This window comes from Pteronotus mesoamericanus, unplaced genomic scaffold (assembly GCF_021234165.1).
Source record: "Pteronotus mesoamericanus isolate MK-2021 breed Mesoamerican mustached bat unplaced genomic scaffold, CSHL_Meso_final contig_221, whole genome shotgun sequence".
Lineage (NCBI taxonomy): Eukaryota > Metazoa > Chordata > Mammalia > Chiroptera > Mormoopidae > Pteronotus > Pteronotus mesoamericanus.
The window spans coordinates 3,716,928-3,738,191 of record NW_026555092.1 but is presented as its reverse complement, the minus strand read 5'-3'; the positions used below and the strand labels follow the sequence as shown (position 1 = coordinate 3,738,191).

The window sequence follows — 21,264 nt, the reverse complement described above, 5'->3', positions numbered from 1 at the left end:
AAAGCTCTCTCAGCTCGCCTGGGTGATGGAGGTCCCAACTCCTCTATGACTCTTGAGGGTGGAGTTTGAGGGTGGAGGAGAGAGGTGAATGGCTCTGAGTCCTGCGAGCTTCTTCAGGCTGGACCCCTCCAGCCGAGGGGCTGACAGCAGGCTGCCCTACCCGTGAGGTGGCCTCCTAGGCAGGCAGCCCAGGCCTGCAGTTACAGCCGGAACTGGCTAGAGGGCAGTGTCCCAGGCCCGGGGAGCTGGGCGGGGGCCTTGCCATTCTTGTGTGGCCCAAGCCCTGACCCGATTACGAGGAATCTCCGAGCTGTCTCCTGCCGCCAAGGTCTGGCAGAGCCAAGCCCAGGAGTAAAGGAACGATAGCAGTCCTCGGGGAGGAGGAGCAGGAACTCAGCCATGCGGCCCCGCAGTTTCAGCAGGTGATCAGTCATCCTCCCGGAAACCTTTCAGATAGATGGCATTAATTGAGATTTGCAAAGTGAGAAATGTTGCTCAGAGAGGTGACTTGCCTGGGCTGGTTTCCTAACCATAAGAATCCCCTGGGGAGCTTGGTAAGAATGCAACTTCCTCAGCCTCCCACCCCCACCAAATCCATGTTTCCTGGTGAATCTGGATTTTTAATAAGCACCTTTAGTGATTCATCTCAAACATATTGAGGGAAGAGTTATTCTTGTCCATGGGTCTCAAATCACCTCATAATACCCCCCGGGTGGGGGTAGGGCCTCTGGGGCGCCTGCAGACCTCCGGCCTCCCAGACCCCAGTCCCCAGCCACGGCAAGGGGTTGCCTGAGTTTCCACCCAGAGAATAGGGGCCGGTGGGACCGGAGCTTCGCCAGAGTCCCACGGGGCCAGGTCCTGCTTGTCCCCCCCCAGGTCTGAGAGTGCCAGGCTGGGGAAGGAGGCTGCGGCCAGATGTCAACACCAGGGCTTGTTCCCTGCAGGTGTCCTCACCCTGCCTTCCAGAAAGTGGGATAGACAAAAACAATAGGCAGAGGCAGGAACAGACAGAGCGATCCAGACAACCCAGCCTTGCCTGCTGGTGCCGAATCTGGCGGGACAGAGCTCTGAGAACCCCCGCCCCCCCCCCCCCCCCCCGCCGCTGCCCAGACCCTGGGCGGGCTGAGCCCCTTTTCCTTCCCACTCTATGGATGAGGGGGACATGAGGAAGACCCGTTTTGACTTGAAAGTGTGAGAAGAACAGTAATTCAAATTCGCGGTAGTGCAGGACTGACAGACGCAGGGAAAGGAGCTGGAGAACAGGATAAAGGGGGTCGTGTGGAGGGAGCACTGGGCTAGACAGTTCTCCACTTGGCCATCAGCTGGAGCCATCAGCCAACGAATGACAGTTTTGTTGCTGTCTGGAAACACGGTGTGGGGATTCAGGGTCGCTGGAGGGTGAAATGGGGTTCAAAGAGCTGTCCTAAGTGTTTATAAGTCCAGAGAAGTCAATAAAAGGAAAAAGAAGAGAAGGAAGGGGGAGAAAAAAAGGAAATATTTTGAGGAGTATTAGCCAAGAGTCAGGTACTATGCCAGAAATTTTATACATTTTAACCTCATAACCATTCTGCAAGGTAAATTTTTTTTTAGCTTTTTAAAAATTATTATTATTGTTACACTTGTCCTTATCTTTCCCCTTTGCCCTCCTCCCCAGCCCACCACCGGCTCCCACAGTCAATTTCCACACCATTTTTCATGTCCATGGTCATTCATACGTGTTCTTTGACTAGTCCCTTCCCCTTCTTTCCACCATTATTCCCCCTCCCCACAGCCACTGCTGGTCTGTTCCATGTTTCCATGCCTGTGGTTCTATTTTGCTTGTTAGTTTATTTTTTCGGTGAAAGACTAATACCATATTACCTCACTTATAAGAGGAATCTAATGAACTAAATAAACCAACATGCAGGATAAGTACTGAGTCATTCATTCATCCATTCATTTTTAAATAAGCAGACAGCGAAGACCCAGCTGTATGCCAGGTACTGTCCTTGGGGTTAGGGATGCAGTGAATAGAGATAGGCAGGCAAGTTCCCTGTTACTTTAGCTCTTATCTCCAATTTGCCAATTAAAAAAACTGAGTCCCAGAGATGAGGCCCAGGTGCTCCCACTAGTGAATACAGGTGCCAGAGACTGGGACTTAAACCAAGAGTTGCCCACCGGCAAGTCTAACCTCCCCTCCGCCTCCTGCCCCGCGAGTTGGCTGTGTTCCCGGTGAGACAGGTCAGGACCTCCCTGTGAGGAGGGAGGGCTCCTCTGCGGTTCGGTCAGCGAAGGGGTCCATGGGAACCCCACGCCCAGAAGGGCGGGTAGGAGAATGCTCTCGGCATTCCTGGGGTCACGCAGTTATCAGTGGGGCTCTCACTTAGCAAACGTTTACTGGGGGCCAGGCACGGTTTCCTAGATGAATCTTCTCAATCAGGCTGCAAGGTAGGATTCATTTATCCCACAGTACAGATAATAAAACCGGAATGGTTAAGTGACCTGCCCAAGGTCATACAGCATGTGAGTGGGGGCACCTCCACCAGGCTGGCTTGCGGGGAAGAGGGGTGCAGGACCAGTCTAAGTTTCTGTCTCCTGCTGGACTGGGAGCCCACACCCCTCTTCGCTGTGGGTACACACCACTCACAGTGAATGCATAAATGTGAGTCTCGGAAAGCCCTTAGCTTGGCTCGATACAAGATGGGAGAGAGCTGTCTTGTGTTCCTCCCAAAAGGCGCCTCAATGCTGCAGCTGGCGAGGGAAGGAGAATGCTTAGGCTTTCAATGCACAGCTTTCAGACGAGGCAGGAGCCTGAGCTTTTGACTGAGAGATCACGTGTGTGTTCTCTCTCCCTCTCCAGTGAGAGGTTCCAAGGCAGTAGGGCCAGTGACAGGCACTGTGTCGCCGACCCCTCGAGCCCCATAAAGGGGCTGGGGGGAAGCTGTGCCCTCTGAACCGGAGCTGGCACAGCCTTCCCCAAACCTAGCCATCCCCTGAGACCCGGCTCGGGCGCACCTTCCCGATCTCCCCCCTCTGCCATGGCCTGTCTCCTCATCTGGATGCCTCCGCATCCTGGGTCTTGTCTTATTCACTTCCACATCCTCGGTGCCCACCGGGCCTGGCAAAGGGCAGGTGTGGCCAATGCGAGGGAGAAAGAGCTGAGATGGGGAAAGGGCGTAGCAAAGGTTGGGAAGAAGGGTCCTACAGTGGCCACGCTGACGTCCTGAGGCATCTGGACAGTGAAGAAGAGATGGCTTCCCCACTCTCCTGCTGCCGGTGCCATGCAATCATACATGCGTGACCGTGGCCACGCAGCGGCTGGGTCAGTAGCTGCTGGGTGGGGGGGGTGGGAACAGAGATGAGAAGCCACATACTCCCCTTCTAGCCAGCGATAATGCCTGAGCGCTAAAGATTCATTTCCGGTCCTTGGCTTCCACCGTCTTCATGAAGTCGAGGTGTCCAGTCTCATCGTCGCCATTTTGCAGGAGGGGAATCGGATTGGAGAAGCTGAGTGTCTTCCCCAAGGCGCTGGTCAGTAGGGGGTAGAATTCAGCTTAGGACTCTCAGCAGCCAGGAAACTACCCTTATCCTCTTTCCATTCAACTAAGCTGGAGTTGTCACCTTCTTTCCACTCTCCCAGGAGGCTGGAGTTGGGCAGAAGGGACCCAGCTGACGGAGGAGGAGCAGTCCAGGGAGGCCGGGTGGGGGTGGGGACAGCTCCACCTGTTGCTGCTGCCTGAGCCGTGCGGGAGGGAGGAACGGCCCCTCCTTCACCGCGCTTATAGTCCTCATCCATTGTCATCACTGTCTCAGCGCTGCTATATTTAAGGCCCGTGCGTCTGGGCTCCAGGATCACATTTTCTTCCTGTGCCGGCTGAGCCCCGGGCAAAAAGAGACCAAGGATCCTCTTGCCCTCTGGAATCTTCTCCCCAAAGACACCTAAGTGGACACACTGCTTCTGTAAGTCACCTCCAGGGATCAGGATGGGGAGGGACACCTCCAGGGAGTGAGACCCTCACTTCCCATTGGGAGGGGAGGTGGGTGGTGTGCGCGCTGGAAAAGGAGCCTGGGAGATTTGAAAAGAGAAGGTAGACGTGAGCTTAGGCAGCACCCAAATGAAAAGGGGAGGGGAGACTAGAATCTCTATCCATCCCACAGTTCTATGTGGTCCTGGGTCTTCTGAGCTGAACCCTCTGTGATGCAAAAGCTGGAGGGGGAAAAAAAGGCATCTGGGGTGCCTGGGAAGCAGGACAGCGTGAGCTGGCAGGTCCAGTAAACCTACGCAGTGCTGGCCGGGCCGTGCTTGGCAGACCCAGCAGGCAAGGAAAGGGAGCAAGCCCACAGGGCACAAATCTCACAGTCAGGAGGGCGCCCGTCCAGCCTGGTGGGAAACTGAGGCCCAGGCAGGGCAGGAGTGGTCTCCCTTCCTCAGTGGCAGGGTCAGAATTCCTGCCCCTTGGAAGCTGGTGCAGCCACAGCAGAAAGACTGGATGGGCCGACCCTGCTCCTGCCCACAGGGCTCCGCGGGCAGCCTCTGGGCACCACTCTTTCCCCCCTGAGAAAGGGGAGAGGCCCTCTTGCCCCTTCTTTCTCCAGGTTGCCTGTCAGAGGGCCTGGGCCAAAGCAGGCGAGGCTTGGGAGGAAAGTGGCCAAGCGGCAGGACCTCTAGCCCAGGGCTTTGCGCCCCTAGGAGAGGGCAAGGGGGACGGTTTTCCCCCCTGGCCCTCACCCTGCTGACCCCTCCCCACCAGGCACACACAGCATCTGGGAGGAGGGCAGGAGAGGCTGCGTTCTTGACTCTTAATCCTGAGCCTCAATCTGTGCTTTAAAAATAACCGATGGTTCATCTGCTAAAGCTGGGGGTCTGGTTTCGAGAAGCCCAGGAGGTCAGGGATGAGCGCCAGGCCCACCCGCTCTACTAATTAGGACAAAGCATCTGGGGAAGGGGGCCAGCCGCTGATGCCAGGGAACATTAAGCCTCAGCTGCTGGGGCCAGGGCCACAGCGTCCCAGGAAAGCTGGGGCCTCCCCCACCTGGGGTGGTACCCGGCAGCTCTCCCCCCGGGGCTGTCAGGAGGAAAGAGCAGAATGAGCACAGCCATTCTCTGGGTGCAGGCCCATCCTCTTGCTCGGGAGCAACCAGACAGGAACTCAAAGGGTGAATGTCGTGTTATGTTCAACTGAAGGCATGGCACAAGGCCCAGGAAGCTTTGGGGGCAGCCCTTGGTCCCGGCTAACACCCCTCCTGTCTCTCTCGGGTATTCTTTGTGGCCACCCTGAATGGTCAAACTTTTAGGAACTGGAAGGAGTCCATAAATGCCCAGCAAGATTGACATTTGCCAGCCTGAGCCCCCTGACTTCCCACAACAGGCCAAGAATCTTTGATGAGCCAGTGGGCCCATCTGCCGTGTCATGAACTTCGAGAAATGGTCACCTGGGTTCCCAGTTTACACACAGGTCAGAACACAAGACAGGCAGACACACACACACGCGCCCTCAGGAGAGTCAGGGGCCCAGGCAGAGCTGGGCCTCATGGGAGCAGAGAGGACAGGGCTGAGTGTCACTGTCTTCTTCCTGTTCAGCGCCTATATCAGGTCCAAGCTTGGCAAGGACCCTCCCAGGTCAGAGCTCTGCGGCCCAGAATCCCCACCTGGGGAGGTGTCAAAGCCATTCCAGGGACTCCTCCAAGCATCCTAGAGTTTCAGCATCAGAGGGGCCCTCAGAAACCCAGCGGTGACACTGAGGCCCACATCGAGGAGAGGACTTAGTCCAAGAACCCTAAGCAGCTAGCTCGGGGGCTTCCCACTCACCTCACCTCCCTCTCCAGGGTTCGCTCCCTGATCCCTGAGCCTCCTCCAGACCAACTGGATCCAACTCCACTGGGCACCACCGGAGGCCCAGGCCTGAGCCTCGGGAACATAAGAGAGGGCCCCTCTGTTGTGACCCTCTCCCAAGAAGAAAGGCCATGTGGTCCACTGTGTCCCCAGCCTCAGCCAAGGCCTGGCCCTGAGTAGATGTGTGACATAGAGGTCAGGAAAGCTCACCGTTGGGGCAGGCCTGGGTGCCGGTCATGGGCCCGGCACCGGCCCACGGCGTGCCCTTGGGCAAGCACTTCCCTCCTCATATGTAAAATGGGGCGATGACAGTGCTGTGTCACTGGGGTTGTAGGAGGGCCCGGGGACAGTGCATTCGCAAACCCCCAATGGGAGGCCTTGCACAGAGTAAGCGCTCGATGTTGTGACTTTTAACTCATTTACAACCTTGTTCAAGGGTCAAGATGCACAGATATGAAATAAGTAAATAGTAAGAGGAGGCATTTTTTTAATCAGAGCTAAATTGTGAAGTCCAGATACAAAGTACAAAAGGGATTAGAGAAGGGAAAGTTCTAGGTGGCCTGCAGTTTTTCAGCAGCGCTTAGAAAAATAATATTGATATTTAGCACTTACATAGTACCTGCTATGCATCTCATTATACGTTTATACTCATTATACGTTTACAGCCACCCTGGGAGGTTGGTAGACCCATTTTATAGGTGGGAAACCAAGTCATTGAGTCTTGTCCAAGGTCATACACTTAACTGGAATGAGAAGCTGGGATCACAGTCAGGGGATCGGACCCAGTCTCCACGGTCAACCTTTGCACTCACTTAAGCGTGCTCAGGGTGGCTTTGAAGCGTGAATAGAGTTAAGCAAGCCAAGAGGAGAAGGGTCTCCAGGTGAGGAAACCAGTGCAGGCAAAGGCTCAGAGGTAGGACTGACTGTGGCATGCGCAGGAAGAGTAGGGACAGCTGCCCATCCTGAGTCATAGAACATCACAGTGATAATTTTCTGGGAAGCTGAGGCCCAGAGAAGGCAAGGCCTTGCCCCAGGTCACACAGCGAGCAAGGACAGGGTGGCAGCTAGAACCCATCCCCAATGTGGGGCTCCGCTCACCCAGCTGGGAAACACGTGGAGCAGTGGATAGGCCAGCCTCAAAGCACAAAGCCCGCCTCTGTCCCTTTGGGCAAGTCCCTCTCCCTCTCAGGCCTCCATTCCCCCTGCTGCTCACTGGAGAGAGAACCCCCACCCCCTCACCCCACAAATCTCCTAGAGATGATGGGACCACATGGGGAAGGGATGGGCCAATGAAGTGACCATGTAACCTTGTCTCAGCAGGTTGTTGTTCCTGCAGCCATGACTCTGCCTCACAGCCCCGGAAATGCGGGGGAGCCCGGGCCACGCCAGGTCGTGGAGGTCCACAGGCGGGAACACCGCCAGGAGGAGGAGCAGAAGGAGCAGCGGCAGCACAGCCTGCACATGGGATCCTCGGTGCGCAGGCGGACCTTCCGCAGCAGGTGGGAGCAGCAGGGACCCTACGCCGGCCACTGCCCTACTCCCAGGGTCCCCAGTCAGAGGGGGAGGCACTACCCTGTCCTCTGGAGACTCCAGTCTGAGGGAGGAGGCACAGCCCTGCTTCCTGAGACCCCAGTTTGAGGGGGAGGCACAGCCCCACCTGCTAGTCCCCGAGAATGAGAGGGGTAGATACAGCCCTAAACTCAGGGAGCCCAGCCAGAAAGCCAGCAAGCCTGCAGGAGCCATAACCTCTCTTTTCCCCGGGCAGTGAGGAGGAGTACCAGTTCAGCGCTGCGGACTACGCCCTTGCAGCCGCCTTGGCTCTGACAGCCTCCTCGGAGACATCTTGGTAAGTCAAGTGACATTTCCAGAGAGCCCTGGGCTGCGAAGGGGCCATTCTGTCCAGTCCCCTGCCTCCCTACTGAGCTTACAAAAGCTGCCCAGAGTGACACATGTAGACTAAGGGGCTAGGCCAAGGTTAAAGCCCAGGGCTATCTGACCACGCAGCCCACCTCAGCATCTTCTGGATGAATCCACAGGCAGTAGTGAGGGACCATCCCCAAGAGAGAGGGGGGAGGGGGAGAGTCCACCCTGCACCAGCTGGCTCCACATGGTGTGGGAGGGGGCTGGAGAGAGGCAGAGCAAGTAAACCAGCCCCAAGTTTCCGACAGGAGTCTGAAAGCCGGAAAGGCCTCTCAGCGTGAGAACATCGGGAGGCCTGGGTCACGGTCCTGGCTGCTCTGAGCAAGTCACTGAGTCCCAGGTGTCTGTCCTATAAAATGGCAAGACTAATGCCTGTCCACTTGGTTGCAGTGAAAGCAAGAAGAACAGCAGTTTGTGAAAGAGCCTTGCAAACCATATTGAGAGTAGTTATTATGCACCTACTGAAAGCAGGACCCATTCAGGGTATTTTGGAGGGGAGAGAGGATTAAGTTACTCTGTCCACAAGACGCTTAAAGTGCAGGTGGCGATGCTGGGATGCCTGCCCCCCAACCCGCCAGACACCAACCCGAGGTTCTCAGCCCCTTACACCCTCTGTTGCCACAGGGAGGCCCAGCTGAGGCGCCGAACCTCCACAGTGGAGCTGGAGGAGCGAGGGCAGAAGCGGGTGGGCTTCGGGAATGACTTGGAGAGGACGGATATCGCCTTCCTGCAGACCCAATGGCTGCTGCGCCAGAGACGCGACCGCAAGGCGCTGAGACGGCGGGTGAGGGGCTGGGCTGGGGAGCCCCAGGGACCTGGGACCTGGGGCCCATCACATGCCACCCACCTTATTCTACCCGCTTCTCAGAGCCGCAGAACCAGGTTTGACTCCCAGTGCTCCCACCCCCAGCTTTGTGACCTTAGACAAGCAACGGATTCTTCCTGAGCCTTGGTTTTCTTATCTGCAAAATAGATGTATGTGATTGTATCAGCTCTCAATATTGAGATTGGGCTTGTACGGTCACTTTCCCAGTGCCTCGGACTCAGAAGACCCTCAGGAAATGCTATTCCTGACAAACATCAGGGATTTCAAGCCAAGCTCCGTACCCACTTCCTGCTCAGGAGAGCAATAGCTTATACTTACATGGGCTTTTTCAGTGCCAGTGTTTTTCATGTATTAACTCACCGAATCCTCATTACAACCTCACGGGAGGGTGAATGCATGTTTTATCTTCCCCATTTTACTAAAGAGGAACCTGAGGAGTTGTCTGCAGTCTCACAGATAGTAAGTGGCAGAGTTTGGCTTTGACCCCAAGCCAGCTGGTTCCAAAGCTCACGTTCTGCCTCCTGGGCTGCACCGCCTCTCAGATGTGGCTGCAGGGGCTCCATCCAGCTCACGGAGGTCTGACTCCAGAACCTCGGTGTCAGGGAGCAAGGTGGCCATGAAGACAGGGGAGAGATGGTGCCCTGGCTCATAGGCGTCACAGACCTTCTCCTGCTTCCAGACAGAGGAGAAGGTTCGGGAGGCCAAAGAGCTGAGGGAGCTGTGTTCCGGCCGGGGGCCCTGGTTCTGGATCCCACTGCGCTCCCACGCCGTCTGGGAACACGCCAAGGTCCTGCTGACCTGTACCATCCAGGGCTCGCCGCCACCCGAGGTCACCTGGTAAGCCCCGGGGGCAGGAGAGAAGGGTCCTCCCCTTGCCTTCCTGGTTACGTGAGCGCGAGCTCCTTGCAGCCCAGTGTCCCCCACGGGCCCAGTCCTCCCCTGAAGGCTCCTGCAGCCCCTAGATCCTGAGCTCTGCCCGCCCCCCAGAACAGAGCAGCAGCTGCCGGGAGGGCTCAGAAGTTATTCTTAGCTGCCTCCCAGCCAGCCTGGAGCTAGAAGCCTGGGCCACCAGGGATCCAGCCCTTGTAAAAATATGATTCTGGTGTCATGAAAAGGCAGCTGCTCCCAGCTGGGTATCTCCGGGCTGGGAGGATGGTGTGGGGAGGCAGGGTAGGGGGGCAGGAGAGGAGGTGGGGAGGGCAGGCGCCCTACATGAGCAGCTCAGGCCTGGCGTAGGAGCCCTGCTCTCCAGAACTCTCTCTCTCTGTCTGTCTACTAACTCACCGTGTGGTCTCAGCTAGATCCCTTAACCGTTCCAGTCCTGCCTCAGTTTCCATTTCTGTAACATGGGTTAAAGACCTCCCATCCAGCCTGCCTGTGGTAAAGATTTGGTGCCACAACAATGTGAAAACTCTCAGAACTTGAAAGATGCTCGAAAAGCGGGGCCATCGCTTTTCGGCTCCCGGGGAGGTGTCTCCTGAACGGGCATTGTGGAGACGGGGGTGGCCATGGCCACACTTGGGGTCCCAGTTCTGCCACCGAGGGAGGCGGGTCATTCACACAGCTGATCCCGCAGCTTCCTGAGTTCCCCTGGGTCTGAGCCTGTTGTCAGTCACACTGGAAGATGAGGAAGGGATTTCACCCAATTATTTATGAAAAGCATAATCTGTCCCAGGCCCTGGGTGTAGAAATGACCCAGACAGTCTTGCCTTGAGGAACTCTCAGCCCAGAAGAGAAACGTCAACATAGAGAGAAGTGTATTCATGGGTGGCATTTGAGGTAAAAGAGTGGAGGTGAAGAGGAGGAAGTGGCTGCTCTCACCTGGAAAATCCAGGAAGGCTTCTCAGGAGAGGTGACACATAAACCAGATCTTGAAGGTAAACAGACCATGGCCTAGTAAGAGAGAGAAGATAAGCACACAAAAGCCAACGTCACAAAGGAAAAAGCAGCAGCTTGTACTTGAACCCACTTTATCTTGACCCAGCACTTTTCTCTCATTTGAGCCTCAGGGCCCCTCCAGGAGGTAAGTACTATTATCCCCATTTCATAGGTGAAGATATCAAGGTTCAGAGAGGCAGTGTGATCTATCAAAGGTCACACAGCCAATGGGAGTCAGGATTCAAACTTGGGTCTTTTGACTGCCAGCCCATATCTCCTTGCACTGGCCTAGAAAGTAGGAAAGTCCTAATCAAGGTTCTTTTTTCCCCTTAAAGCATACATAATGCTTTGGAGGTCAGAGAAATAGAAAGCACTTAGGCCAGGAGCAATCAAGAAAGGCGTCTTGAGGGTATTAACACTGTAACTGGCCATTGCCAGATGACATTCATTCAAAAAAATGTGCCAGGCACCATGCTGGGCACTGGAATTTTGTGGGAGCCAAGGCAGCCCCTGCCCGCAAGCTTCTGGTTCAGCAGCAGGGCTGCTCTCGACAGCTGGGCCAGGCTAGGCGGGGGTCAGCCCCTCAGCTGGCCGGCCGGCCACAGCCGCGCCTTGCCCTGCGCTGGCACTGAAGCGCACGTCTAAGCGTTCCGTGGGAGCCTCTCAGCAGGGGGCTCCCCTGCCAGCTATGTTGTCACAGCAGGGCGAGGTTGCCACAACAGAGCATTCCAGCCTGTGGCTCCTGGCAGGGGGGCTGGTTTTCCACCGTCAATCACCTGTGGCAGGAACACACATTGCCTGGGATCGGCCTCCAGGCCTCTGTCCAGGCTCCAGGAGAGCCCAGCCCCCAGGTCAGGAGGAAGATCCTGGCCCACCAGGCTCATGAGGCGAGACCACCCACTCAGCAGTCATCGGGTACTTCCTGGATGCAGGGGCAACAGCAGGACAAGTTAGGCAAGGCCCTGGTGTAGCCACATTAATGCTGCAGAAGTGGGTCTTAGACATGATTCTGATGTCAGAGTCAATCTCCTAGGCCAAGCAGACCTAAAAACGAAATCTAACACCAAAGTATGGAAGGGAAAAATAAATTTAGATAAATAATAAAAGTCTCATTCTTTTATGTGGACCTCTCTAAGCCAGGCTCTGGGCTGGGCGCCCGGCCTCAGCTCTCTTGTTTGTTACTATTTTGTGATTGGCTGCGACATAGGATCATCAGCACAGGCCGTGCCAACAGGGCCCACTGCACAGGCAGGAGAAGCCCAGAGAGCCGGCAAGATGGGCTTGGAGGTCTCTGGCTGTCCCGGTCATTCCCAGAGCTGCAACCGCTGCCTTTTCTAGGAAAGGCAGAGGCTGGCCAGGCTGAGATGTCTGGAATGTTTCTGATAGGTAGGAGGTGTGGCACCTGACCTTGGCCCCCAAGCCTGGGAGAGATGGAGAGACTGGGCATCCAGATTAGACACCGTCCTCCATACACAAGGCCTAGTTGGGCTTCTTTAAGAAGAGGGTACAGCCTGGGGTTTATGTGGTGGGGTAGGGGCATGGCACTGTTTGGTTGCCATGGAGACAAACAAGGCATGGGGTTGGGGAGCCAGGTCCACAGAAGACAACGCTCTGAGGCCAGCGTGCCCTCTCTTGGCTGAGGTCTCCTCTTCAATCTCAACCACCACTGGGGCAGATTTTCCGTGTGACAGCCTCATGGACTCCGAGGCCCAGAGAAGGGGACTCACTTGCCCAAGGTCGCACAGCAGAATGTGTCAAGGCCTCATAACTTTCACAGACCTTCATTCACCAGCCCTGACTCTGCAGGCTCCAGACCCCCCTCAGCCGGCTATGGACAGAGGCAAGCCCACCACACACTCTGGTGCCCACAGGAAGAGGGGACAGGTCCCCAGTGGTCAGTACCCAGGGGCAGAGGGGTGATCTGCTCGGCCACCCTTCGGAATCACCTGAGAGATTAAAAAATACTGATGCCCAGGTCCCACGCCCAGAAATTGTGATTTTTTAATTCTGGGATGCAGCCTGGGCATGGAGACCTTTTTTAGTGGCTTAAATAAGATGCGTTACTCTTCTTCCATGTAAGTGTCTGTCGTGGACAGGGTGGGGCCACTGCCACAAGCTTGGTTCATGGATTACTCAGGGACTCGGGGACTCTACATGAGATGACAGTCATCATGGCCATATTCTGCCTCAGGATGGAAGGAAATATGACAAAAAAGGGGCAGAGGGAACCACATGAGATTCGTCTTACTTCTTGTTGACCATACTTAGTCACATGGCCACACCTGGCAGATAAAGAAGCTCAGTGGTAAATTCTATTCCTTTAGAATAAGGGAAGAATGCCTGTAGGAGAATAATTAGCAGTTTCTGATGCAAACTCTCAAAGACATATGTTTGAAATCTGGGCATGGAGATGTTTCAAGCTTTGTCTGGTAATTCGCACAAGAGCCAAGGTAAAAAACTGCTGTCCTGAGGGGTCAACAGGGAGGTAGGGATGGGGGTACCTTCCTTGGCAACCCACCTCAGAGGTGGGAATATCTGGGACCTGGTCCCTGGAGGCACCCCGATATAGAGAGGGGCAACAATCCCCAATTACGGTCTCCCTCTTCTCTGCCCCCCAGAAGGGCAATGAACTTGTGAGCATCTGTAATGTTCAGGCCACTGGAGGAAAGCTTTGCACATCTCACTGCATTTAATCAGCACAACAACCCTACACGGCTGGCGCTATTCTTACTCCCATTTTACAGATGAGAACAAATGAATTTCAAGCAGTGAAAGTGCTGCCCAGGGCCACGTAAATGAGTAAACAGCACAAAGCCGAGGTTGGAATCCAGGTCCGAGAGGGGCTCTGAATCCTTCCCACTTGGAACCACACTGTCTGCCACAGGCCACTGTGTCTCCGCAGGTACAAAAATGACATGCGGATTGATCCTCGCCTCTTCCCTGCCGGAAAGTACCGGATCACCAACAACTACGGGCTGCTGACACTGGAGATTAGGAGGTGAGGCTGTGAGCCCGAGAAACCCTCGATCCCCAGGCCCCAATACCCCTGCAGCCAGAGCGGGGTTCCCAACCCTTGCTCCAAGCTGCTGCCCGAGTGGCTGCCTCTTCAGAAGTGTCTGCGGTGTCAATTTGAGGGAAAGACCCTCCTCTCACCCCAAGGGATTCAGATTAAGTGGAGCTGAGGAATCACTATGTGATACACACCCCCATGGGAATGTGTCCACAATGAGAAATGTGGACCCAGAGGCTAGCAGCAAGGACTGAATGCTGAGCAAGGCAGCTTGGGAGAGCTCCTTGTTGGGGGAGAAAAGCAAATCCTCACACACAGACACACAAATGCAAGGGGAAGCAGTTGGAAAGTTAAATAGACCTTTCCAGAGATGGCGAGTCTTAAGCACAGTTTTGCAGGAAGAGGCCGTACACGTAGAGGGAGATGTGAAAACACAGTCCCCAAAGTATGTATTACTCATGAGCTGCCACATGTTGAATTTCTCCCAGTGCCAAGCCCTACGCATTCAATCGACAATGCCCACCACTGTTCTTACAGGGAAGCATTGTTGTAGGTGAGGAAACAGGCTGCGAAAGGTCTAAGGTCTTGCATAGCTTTTACAGGGCAGGGCCTGGGTTTCAGTAAGTTCTCTCCATCTGGGTTCTTCCCAATATACCAAACCCTCCCCTTCAACCAGCCTGAGTTCTAGAAACACAAATATGAACAGGACATTGATCCCACCCTCCAGAAGCAATGTAGGGACCCAGGGACATAAATATCTGACCATAAGGTGCGACAAAGGGAGGTGTCCCATGGGCTGTGTAGTCAAGGAAGGCATGAGGGTCTGGGGATGGGGGAGGAAGTGCCTATAGAGGCAGGTATGACTGGCCCTTAAGACAAGAGGGGTCCCTGTCCTGAGCAGCCAAGGGGTGAGAAGGGCACCAAGGGGCCTCTCTGCTTACTGATGGGTGCCAGTGTGCCACAGCCTGCCAACCCCTCTCTCTGTCACTAAGGTGACTCTGGGATGGAGCTGGCCCAAGCCTCCACTGGGAACATGACAGGCTTGGCCTGGATGGGGGCGGGGGGGACCCGGGCCTGAGACCGCGAACACCTGGGCATCTGGCCCAGCTCTGGCAGAGACTGGCAGCGTGTCTCGGGCAAGCCCGTCGCTGCGCCTGCTGCAGGCTTCTGATCTGGAGGTGTTGATAGGGCCAGAGGCCATGCCTAGTGGAGGGCTTGTCACCTTAAAGCTGGGTTGCGTTCCAGTTGCTGTGTGATTCTGGGCAAGGCACTTAACCTCTCTAATCCTAGAGTCAGTAGGAACAATCCTGTTTTCAAAGTATGCTCACCTGAGGTGGGTTAGGCTCATGGTATGTCCCTAGTTTTCCAGAGGTGGACGCTGAGGCGTGGCACGTCTCCCTCTCTCCTTTCCAGATGCACCAGGGAGGACACAGCCACCTACACGGTGAAGGTGAAGAATGCTTTCGGCCAGGCCTCCTCCTATGCCAAAGTCCTTGTCCGCAGTAAGTCCTCCCGTCCCCAGAAGGCCAGGCCGGCCCGCAGCACACGCAGGATGAGCAGAAGGGAATGGGAGTCTGTGGTCAGACCCTTAAGCCCCCAGAAGTTTCCGTTAGGCTGTCCTGTCCCCTGACCCCACCAGAAATCCCAGTCTGACCAGGCTCTACCTCTGCAAAGACTATGTGATCCTGGCAGTGAGTTTGGCAGAGGAAGGAACCATCATTTACTGAGCACCAACTATGTCAGGCTCTGGCTGAGGGCTTTGCTCAGGTGAACTCAATTGTTCAGAGCCCCACCAGCATCGGGTAGGAATCATGGTCCCGATTTAACTGAGGTAGAAACAGGCACAGAAGAGTGAAGGAACTTCCCCGAGGCCAAAAGGGAAGCCACTAATAGAGCAGGACTCAAACCCACACCCAAGGCCATGCTGTTACAGTCTAGCAGGAACGTGGGTCTGAACCTTCTCAAGCTCCATGTGCTCTGGTTTTCAGCTTACCTGGGGAAGGGTGCTGGCTTCGATTCGGAGATCTTTAAAAGTAAGGAGGCTGCAGGGAGGGACGGGCCTTTGGGAGGAGGGTGTCTGGGACTTCTCCTCAGCACATCCCCACAGGACCCCCTTTAGAATATAGCCGTCCATTGCCCATCCCTAAGGAATGTCCATGTGAGGTTTGCCTAGGAGCTATTAACATTTGCAGACAGGTTCGTGGGGGTCCCAAGGCAGCTGCTAAGTTGTCCAGTGGCCAAAACTGTGTGACAAAGGCAAAGCCAAAAAGAAAAATGGAAATGACCTTTGGGTAGTTACTCTTTCGGCTCATCGGGTCCCACATAGATAAATCTCTTCCCCACCCCCACCCGCCAGGACCAGACCCCTCTCCTTGGTAAGACCACCTCAGGAACTGTGACTCCTGACCCAGAAGGGCCCTCGCTCCCACCTAAGCCCCAGGCTAGACTGCCGGCCTCAGAAGCCTTCTGTCCTAAATTCCTCTTCCCATCCAGGACTAATGCTTGTCCACAACGTGGAATTCACATCGGTGCTGAAACCAGTCTTTGCCCGTGAGAAGGAACCCTTCTCCCTGACCTGCTTATTTTCGGAAGATGTATTAGACGCCGAGCAGAACATTCAGTGGTTCCGAGATGGTAAGGACCCCCAGTTCTGGTCTCCAGCCTTCGGAGGCAGAGGCAGAGGCAGAAGAGAGGGACTAGAGCCCTGGCTCTATCCCCAACCCTGGGACCCCCAGGAGAGAGGGAAATTCCACTATCCTCCGCCCGCTGTCAGTACACCCTGGGTTATGGGTGCTGAAGAGGCAGAGGGAAGCGGAGGGCAGCCACGTGGGTGCCAGGGCAGGAGGGACAGGTGCGCATGAGCTCAAGGGGCTCTTGGCCTGGGAGGAGGAAGGAAGCCACAGCACAATTGTAGCCACTGCCCGTTGAGAGCCTGCCATGGGCAGGCCCTGTCTTGGCCTTTTACATCGATAGGTGCCTCATCAGCATCCTCAGAGCAAGTGATGGCATCCAAAACCACGGGAACAGAGGCCAAGGCCAGGAGGCAGGATGGCACAAGGAGTGTCAGGGCAGGTTGTGACAGTTGCATAGGGCTTTTCTGGGTCCAGGTGTGGGTGCCGGGAAATAATTACCACCCGTGAGCGGGAAGACCCCAGGGCATGTCACAGGCAAGACTGGAGAAGGCTGGTCAGATACGGCAGGAAGAGGCGGCCGCACCAGGGAGGAGAAGGATGGCTGGACCTCTTGCTGCATCCGTGACTAGGCCTGCAGCCAAAGGACAAGGAGTACAGCCCCGCCCCCAGCACCCCGCAGCTCTGAGCCTAGGGAGGCTGCGCCTGCCAGCGCAGGGGCGGAGGCGCAGAGAAGCCATGAGGAGCTCTGAGGAACAGCTGCAGTGACGAGTCTGGATGTTTTCCCGACCTGTAGATCTTCCAGAATAGAGGTGCTGAGAGGAGGGAGGGACCTTCGTGTGGGACAAAGAGCAGGACAGCCTAACAGTGTGGTCTCGGGGGAAAGACCACTCCCCGAGCCCCAGAGCCCCTTCGCGAAGTCCCCATTCCTCACACTAAGGTCCCACCCACTGAGTCCCCACTCTCCTCGCTGACCCCTACCCCCCAGTGAGCCCTCTCCCCTCCTCACTGGCATCCCAACTCTCTCATTGAGCCCCACCCTTCTCTCAGCCCCCCTCACCAAGCCCTCACTCTCTCCATTCCGTCCACTATCCCCTCTCACGGAGCTCCCACACCCCTCCCAGAGCCCCAGCCCTTCAGTGAGTCCCCGGCCCCATCACAGAGCCCCTGACCCTCACACAGGGCCCCATCTCTTGTTTTCACTTTCCCACAGAACCCCCAGCTGCTCACGGAGCCACCGACCCAACCATTTCCCTAAATCCTCATTCCCCTGGTTGAGCTCCCAGCCCCTTCCCTGGGCCCTGCCTCCCTGCAGCCCCCCCCCACCCCCCACCCTGCCGCCAAGCCTTCTGGAGAGTTCAGCGGCCACCACTCCATCCTTGACTCCCCAGCTGAGCTGCAGGCTGTGGCCACGCCAGCCCCAGCTCTGCCTGGACCCCCAGAGCGTCTGTGGGTCCTGGGTGAGGCCAGGATGGCCCATGAGCTCACACTGGACCCCTCTCCTCCTCAGGGAGGCTATTGAGGTCATCAGAACGCCAGCAAGTCCTCTATGCAGACCGCCAGGCGTCCCTGAAGGTGTCCTGTGCCTACAAGGAGGACGAGGGGCTCTACACAATCCAGGTGGCTTCGCCCTTTGGACCCCAGGAGCAGAGCACCTATGTGTTTGTGAGAGGTGAGGGGGTGGACTGAGGGGGGCTGTAGCCCAGAACCAGGGCTCTGCCCTTGACTCGCTTTCTGTGGGACCTTGGGCAAGTCTCCTGCTCCTTGGGACCTCAGTTTCCCTGCTATAAATGGGGTATCGAATTAGAGTCTCTCTAAGAATTTCTACAGCCTTCTATGACCCTCCAAAGAACACACTGGACAGTCTCAGAGTTGGTGGAGGCTGGGGAGAGAGGGCTGAGCACCGGCTGGGGTGATTCTAGTCCCTAGTCCATTCCCGCCTCCAGGCTGTGCCACTTCACTGGTAGGATGACCTTAGGCAAGTCACTTTCCCTCTGTGAGACTCGGTTTACCCATCTTCAAAATGGAGAGTTGCCCTGTAGCTCCTGGATTAATTATGCCAATTGTTCAGGCACATGGTATAGAAGGGGGCCCTAATAAATGGTACTCCCACCACCCCAGATGCTGTTGTTTAAAAAGAGGAAGCCATTGTTCAGGTCCTGGTCTTCAAGATCAAAACCGAGCGCCCTGGATGGTCCAGGGGACATGGACCGGGGGAAACTCCCTGTCCACCTCCCACCCCCACCCTGGGTTTCAGATGCTGCAGCAGAGAAGCCGGGGGCTCCAGGCTCCCCCCTGAATGTCCTATGCCAGGATGTGAACAGAGACTGCCTCATCCTGACCTGGACCCCGCCCAGCGACACTCGGGGCAGCCCCATCACTGGCTACTCCATTGAGCTGTGAGTCGGCCCTGTGAGTGGCGAGATCGCCAGGGAGGCAGCCCTCTGCCTGGTTGTGAGGGCAAAAATGGGGGTGCAGCAACGAGGCTGCCCCGTGCCAAGCCTCAGAACAGGGCAGGAGGTCGACTGTGTCGTCTAGTTTAGGGGCAATAAAAGGGTGTTCACAGATGGCTGGCATTCCACGGCGGCCGGAGCCAGGCATTGCCCTCTGGACTGTTTATAGCGGGGGTGGACCCTGGGAAGGGCAAACGCTCAGCGCCTGAAACCTGAGCCCATGTGCGTTTGCTGGCTGCTCTCCTCCCTGAATGACAGACAGGCACCAGTAACTTTGACCCCAGAGAGAAGGGGCACACCAGGAAGAGGAGGGCGCAGACACCCGCCTGCCTCCGTGCTGCGAGCGCAGAGGCCCAAGCTTGAGGCAGCGCATAATCCTGTTCCCGACAGGCTGGAAGACTATGAACACGGAGCGTCACGCCTTATCTCATAAGTCCTTCCAACAGCCCTGCCTAAGGCCTACGGGGTAGTGCCTCATTCCACAGATGAGACAAGGGTACATGGGATGATGACTCACACGGCTCATTAGTGGTGGAGGCAGGATGTAAACCCAGATGTGACCACTGCCCCATCCCGCCAGTAATGCGTGTCGTGACAGGACCTGAGGACAATGGTACCCAGAGCACTCAGGGAGCCCGGATTCTAAAAGTCAATCCAGAATGCCCGCCAGCTTAGGAGGGGACAGCCCTCAGGCGAAACCCAAACCCCACCACTGAGGCACCGTGAGACCTTGGGCGAGCCGTCTAGCTCTTGGAGCTGTGCGTGCCCGTTTGTAGAGCGAGGGCAGTCACACCTAACTCCAGGGACTGCTGGGGTTAAATGAGACGGCGGATGAGAAGGGCCCCGCACAGCCCCAGGCACACAGGAAACCTCCGTGAAAGATGTGGAAAGTTCCACCAGGGGAGGTGGAGGATGGCGCCCAACCTCCTGGGGGCCTGAGGTGGGAGCCAGGCTCTTAAATGGAGCGCAGGACTTTAATTAGCCAAGACGAGCCGGGCAGGCAGCCCAGGACAGGAAGTGGCTCTCGTAGAGGCTCGGCCTGGGAAGGGATGAGTCATGGGCAGGGGCTAAACCTGGGCTGTCTCTCCCACAGGTGCCAGGGCGAGTCTGGGCAATGGGTGCCCTGTCATGAGGCCCCCGGCGAGACCTGTCGGTGCCCAATCCAAGGCCTCGTCCAAGGCCAGAGCTATCGGTTCCGGGTGAGAGCCATCAACAAGGCAGGCAGCAGCCTCCCTTCCAAGGCCTCAGAGCCGGTGGTCACGGGTGACCATGATGAAGCCCGGAGGAAGACAGGTGTGTACAACGGCCCTGAAGGGACATTCGAGGGCATCAGTCAGGGCATGCTCAGGACTGACTCACACAGGAGACAGGTGGCACAGCCCCCGCTTCAAGCCCCGCTCCAAGGGGGGAGGCACAGCCCAGCCCTCAGGACCCCCTAATCTGATGGAGGAGACACAGTGCTGCCCTTAGGAACCCCTGGCCTGAGGGGGAAGGTACAGCTAGTCTGATGGAAACCACACAAATCTGCAGAGGAGGTGCTAAACTGAAGGAGGACCACGGCATCTTCTACAGATGCTCTTAAACTGAAGGAGGAAAACAACCCCCTCTCCAGAGCCCCCAGCTCGGTGGGGAGGCGGGGAAGTGAGGAACATAGCCCTTAGCACTGAGGAGTTAACCTTAAGTTTGCCTCCCAGCTCCACTGTGCCCTAGGAACCTGACCCCAGGCACATCCCTGCTCTCTGCCCTCATTTGTCCCAAGAGGACAGAGCATCACTCAAGGTCTGGAGCAGCAGTGCCCCAACTTTGGACCCCTGAGAATACTGCGGCCTGCCTGAGGTCCCGCCATGAGGTCACACCGTGAGGGGCTGAAAGGCCAAGGCCAAGGCCAAGGCCGAGAATGGGGGAAGAGTCAGAACCCAGAGCTGGGCAGACTGTGCTCTGACTGTCCTGACCCGGCCCCCACATACCCTGCACTCCTGCTTCTTCCCCAATTTGCTCCATTCTCCATCCTAGAGATACCCTTTGATCTGGGAAACAAGATCGTGATCAGCACAGATGATTTGGAAGGTATGTGTGGACCTCCTGACACTGCCTCCAGATCCTAGCCCCTCTGTGGTTCTGGAAACTCTGGTACACAAACATTGGGCAAAGAGACAGAAGTTGTCCACGTACAGGGTGTGGGGAGGCAAGGTAGGGGAGGGGTCCAGTTGGAAGAGCCAGAGTTCTCAGGCAATGGTGGCCAGTCGAGCTAGGCCCCTCATGGAGGGTGTGGCACGTCAGGAGCAGGACACGGGGAAGCCTGTGCTCTGGCCTCGGCTCTGCCTGGCCTTGCTCCGTGACCTGGAGCAAGTTCCTGGCCCTGTCTCGGCCCCCATTACCTCCTCTATAAAATGAGGGGCTGAGATTAGGGACCTCAAAGGGCCCACTTATCTCTGCTCCTGGATGACTCTGATTCTAGACTTCGTGACTATCCCCTCACCACCAACCAATGTCCACGCCATCGAGATCCGTGAGGCCTATGCGGTTCTGGGCTGGGAAGAGCCGAGGCCCCGGGGCAGAGCTCCGCTGACATACTCCCTGGAGAAGGTATGGAGACCCCAAGGCCCCCAGCCCCAGGCTAGCCCGAGAAGGAGACATGCTGCGGGATCCAGGTTGTGGGACAGTTCAGGGAGCGCGGAGAGACCCCGAGCAAGGCAATGCCCCCCGGGGAGGCCTCCAGAGCATGGAAGAGAGGC

General features: G+C 56.5%; 1 protein-coding gene across 2 annotated transcripts in view; it reads left to right on the top strand.

Annotated features, from left to right (window-relative positions):
- Positions 1-3,761: 3,761 nt before the first annotated feature.
- The window catches only part of MYOM3 (myomesin 3), a 46,122-nt gene continuing 28,619 nt past the window's right edge, over positions 3,762-21,264 (top strand). The window contains exons 1-14 of one of the 2 annotated variants that reach the window (XM_054571727.1): positions 3,762-3,939; positions 7,133-7,311; positions 7,578-7,658; positions 8,357-8,516; positions 9,238-9,395; positions 13,339-13,434; positions 14,860-14,948; positions 15,435-15,479; positions 15,940-16,080; positions 17,587-17,748; positions 18,334-18,475; positions 19,623-19,822; positions 20,543-20,596; positions 20,988-21,115. In XM_054571727.1, coding sequence (XP_054427702.1) covers positions 7,151-7,311; positions 7,578-7,658; positions 8,357-8,516; positions 9,238-9,395; positions 13,339-13,434; positions 14,860-14,948; positions 15,435-15,479; positions 15,940-16,080; positions 17,587-17,748; positions 18,334-18,475; positions 19,623-19,822; positions 20,543-20,596; positions 20,988-21,115 — 1,617 coding nt within the window. In that variant the 5' untranslated portion in view covers positions 3,762-3,939; positions 7,133-7,150. Of the gene's footprint in view, positions 3,940-7,129; positions 7,312-7,577; positions 7,659-8,356; positions 8,517-9,237; positions 9,396-13,338; positions 13,435-14,859; positions 14,949-15,434; positions 15,480-15,939; positions 16,081-17,586; positions 17,749-18,333; positions 18,476-19,622; positions 19,823-20,542; positions 20,597-20,987; positions 21,116-21,264 lie in introns of both variants that reach the window. The other variant, XM_054571728.1, reaches the window with a different exon arrangement.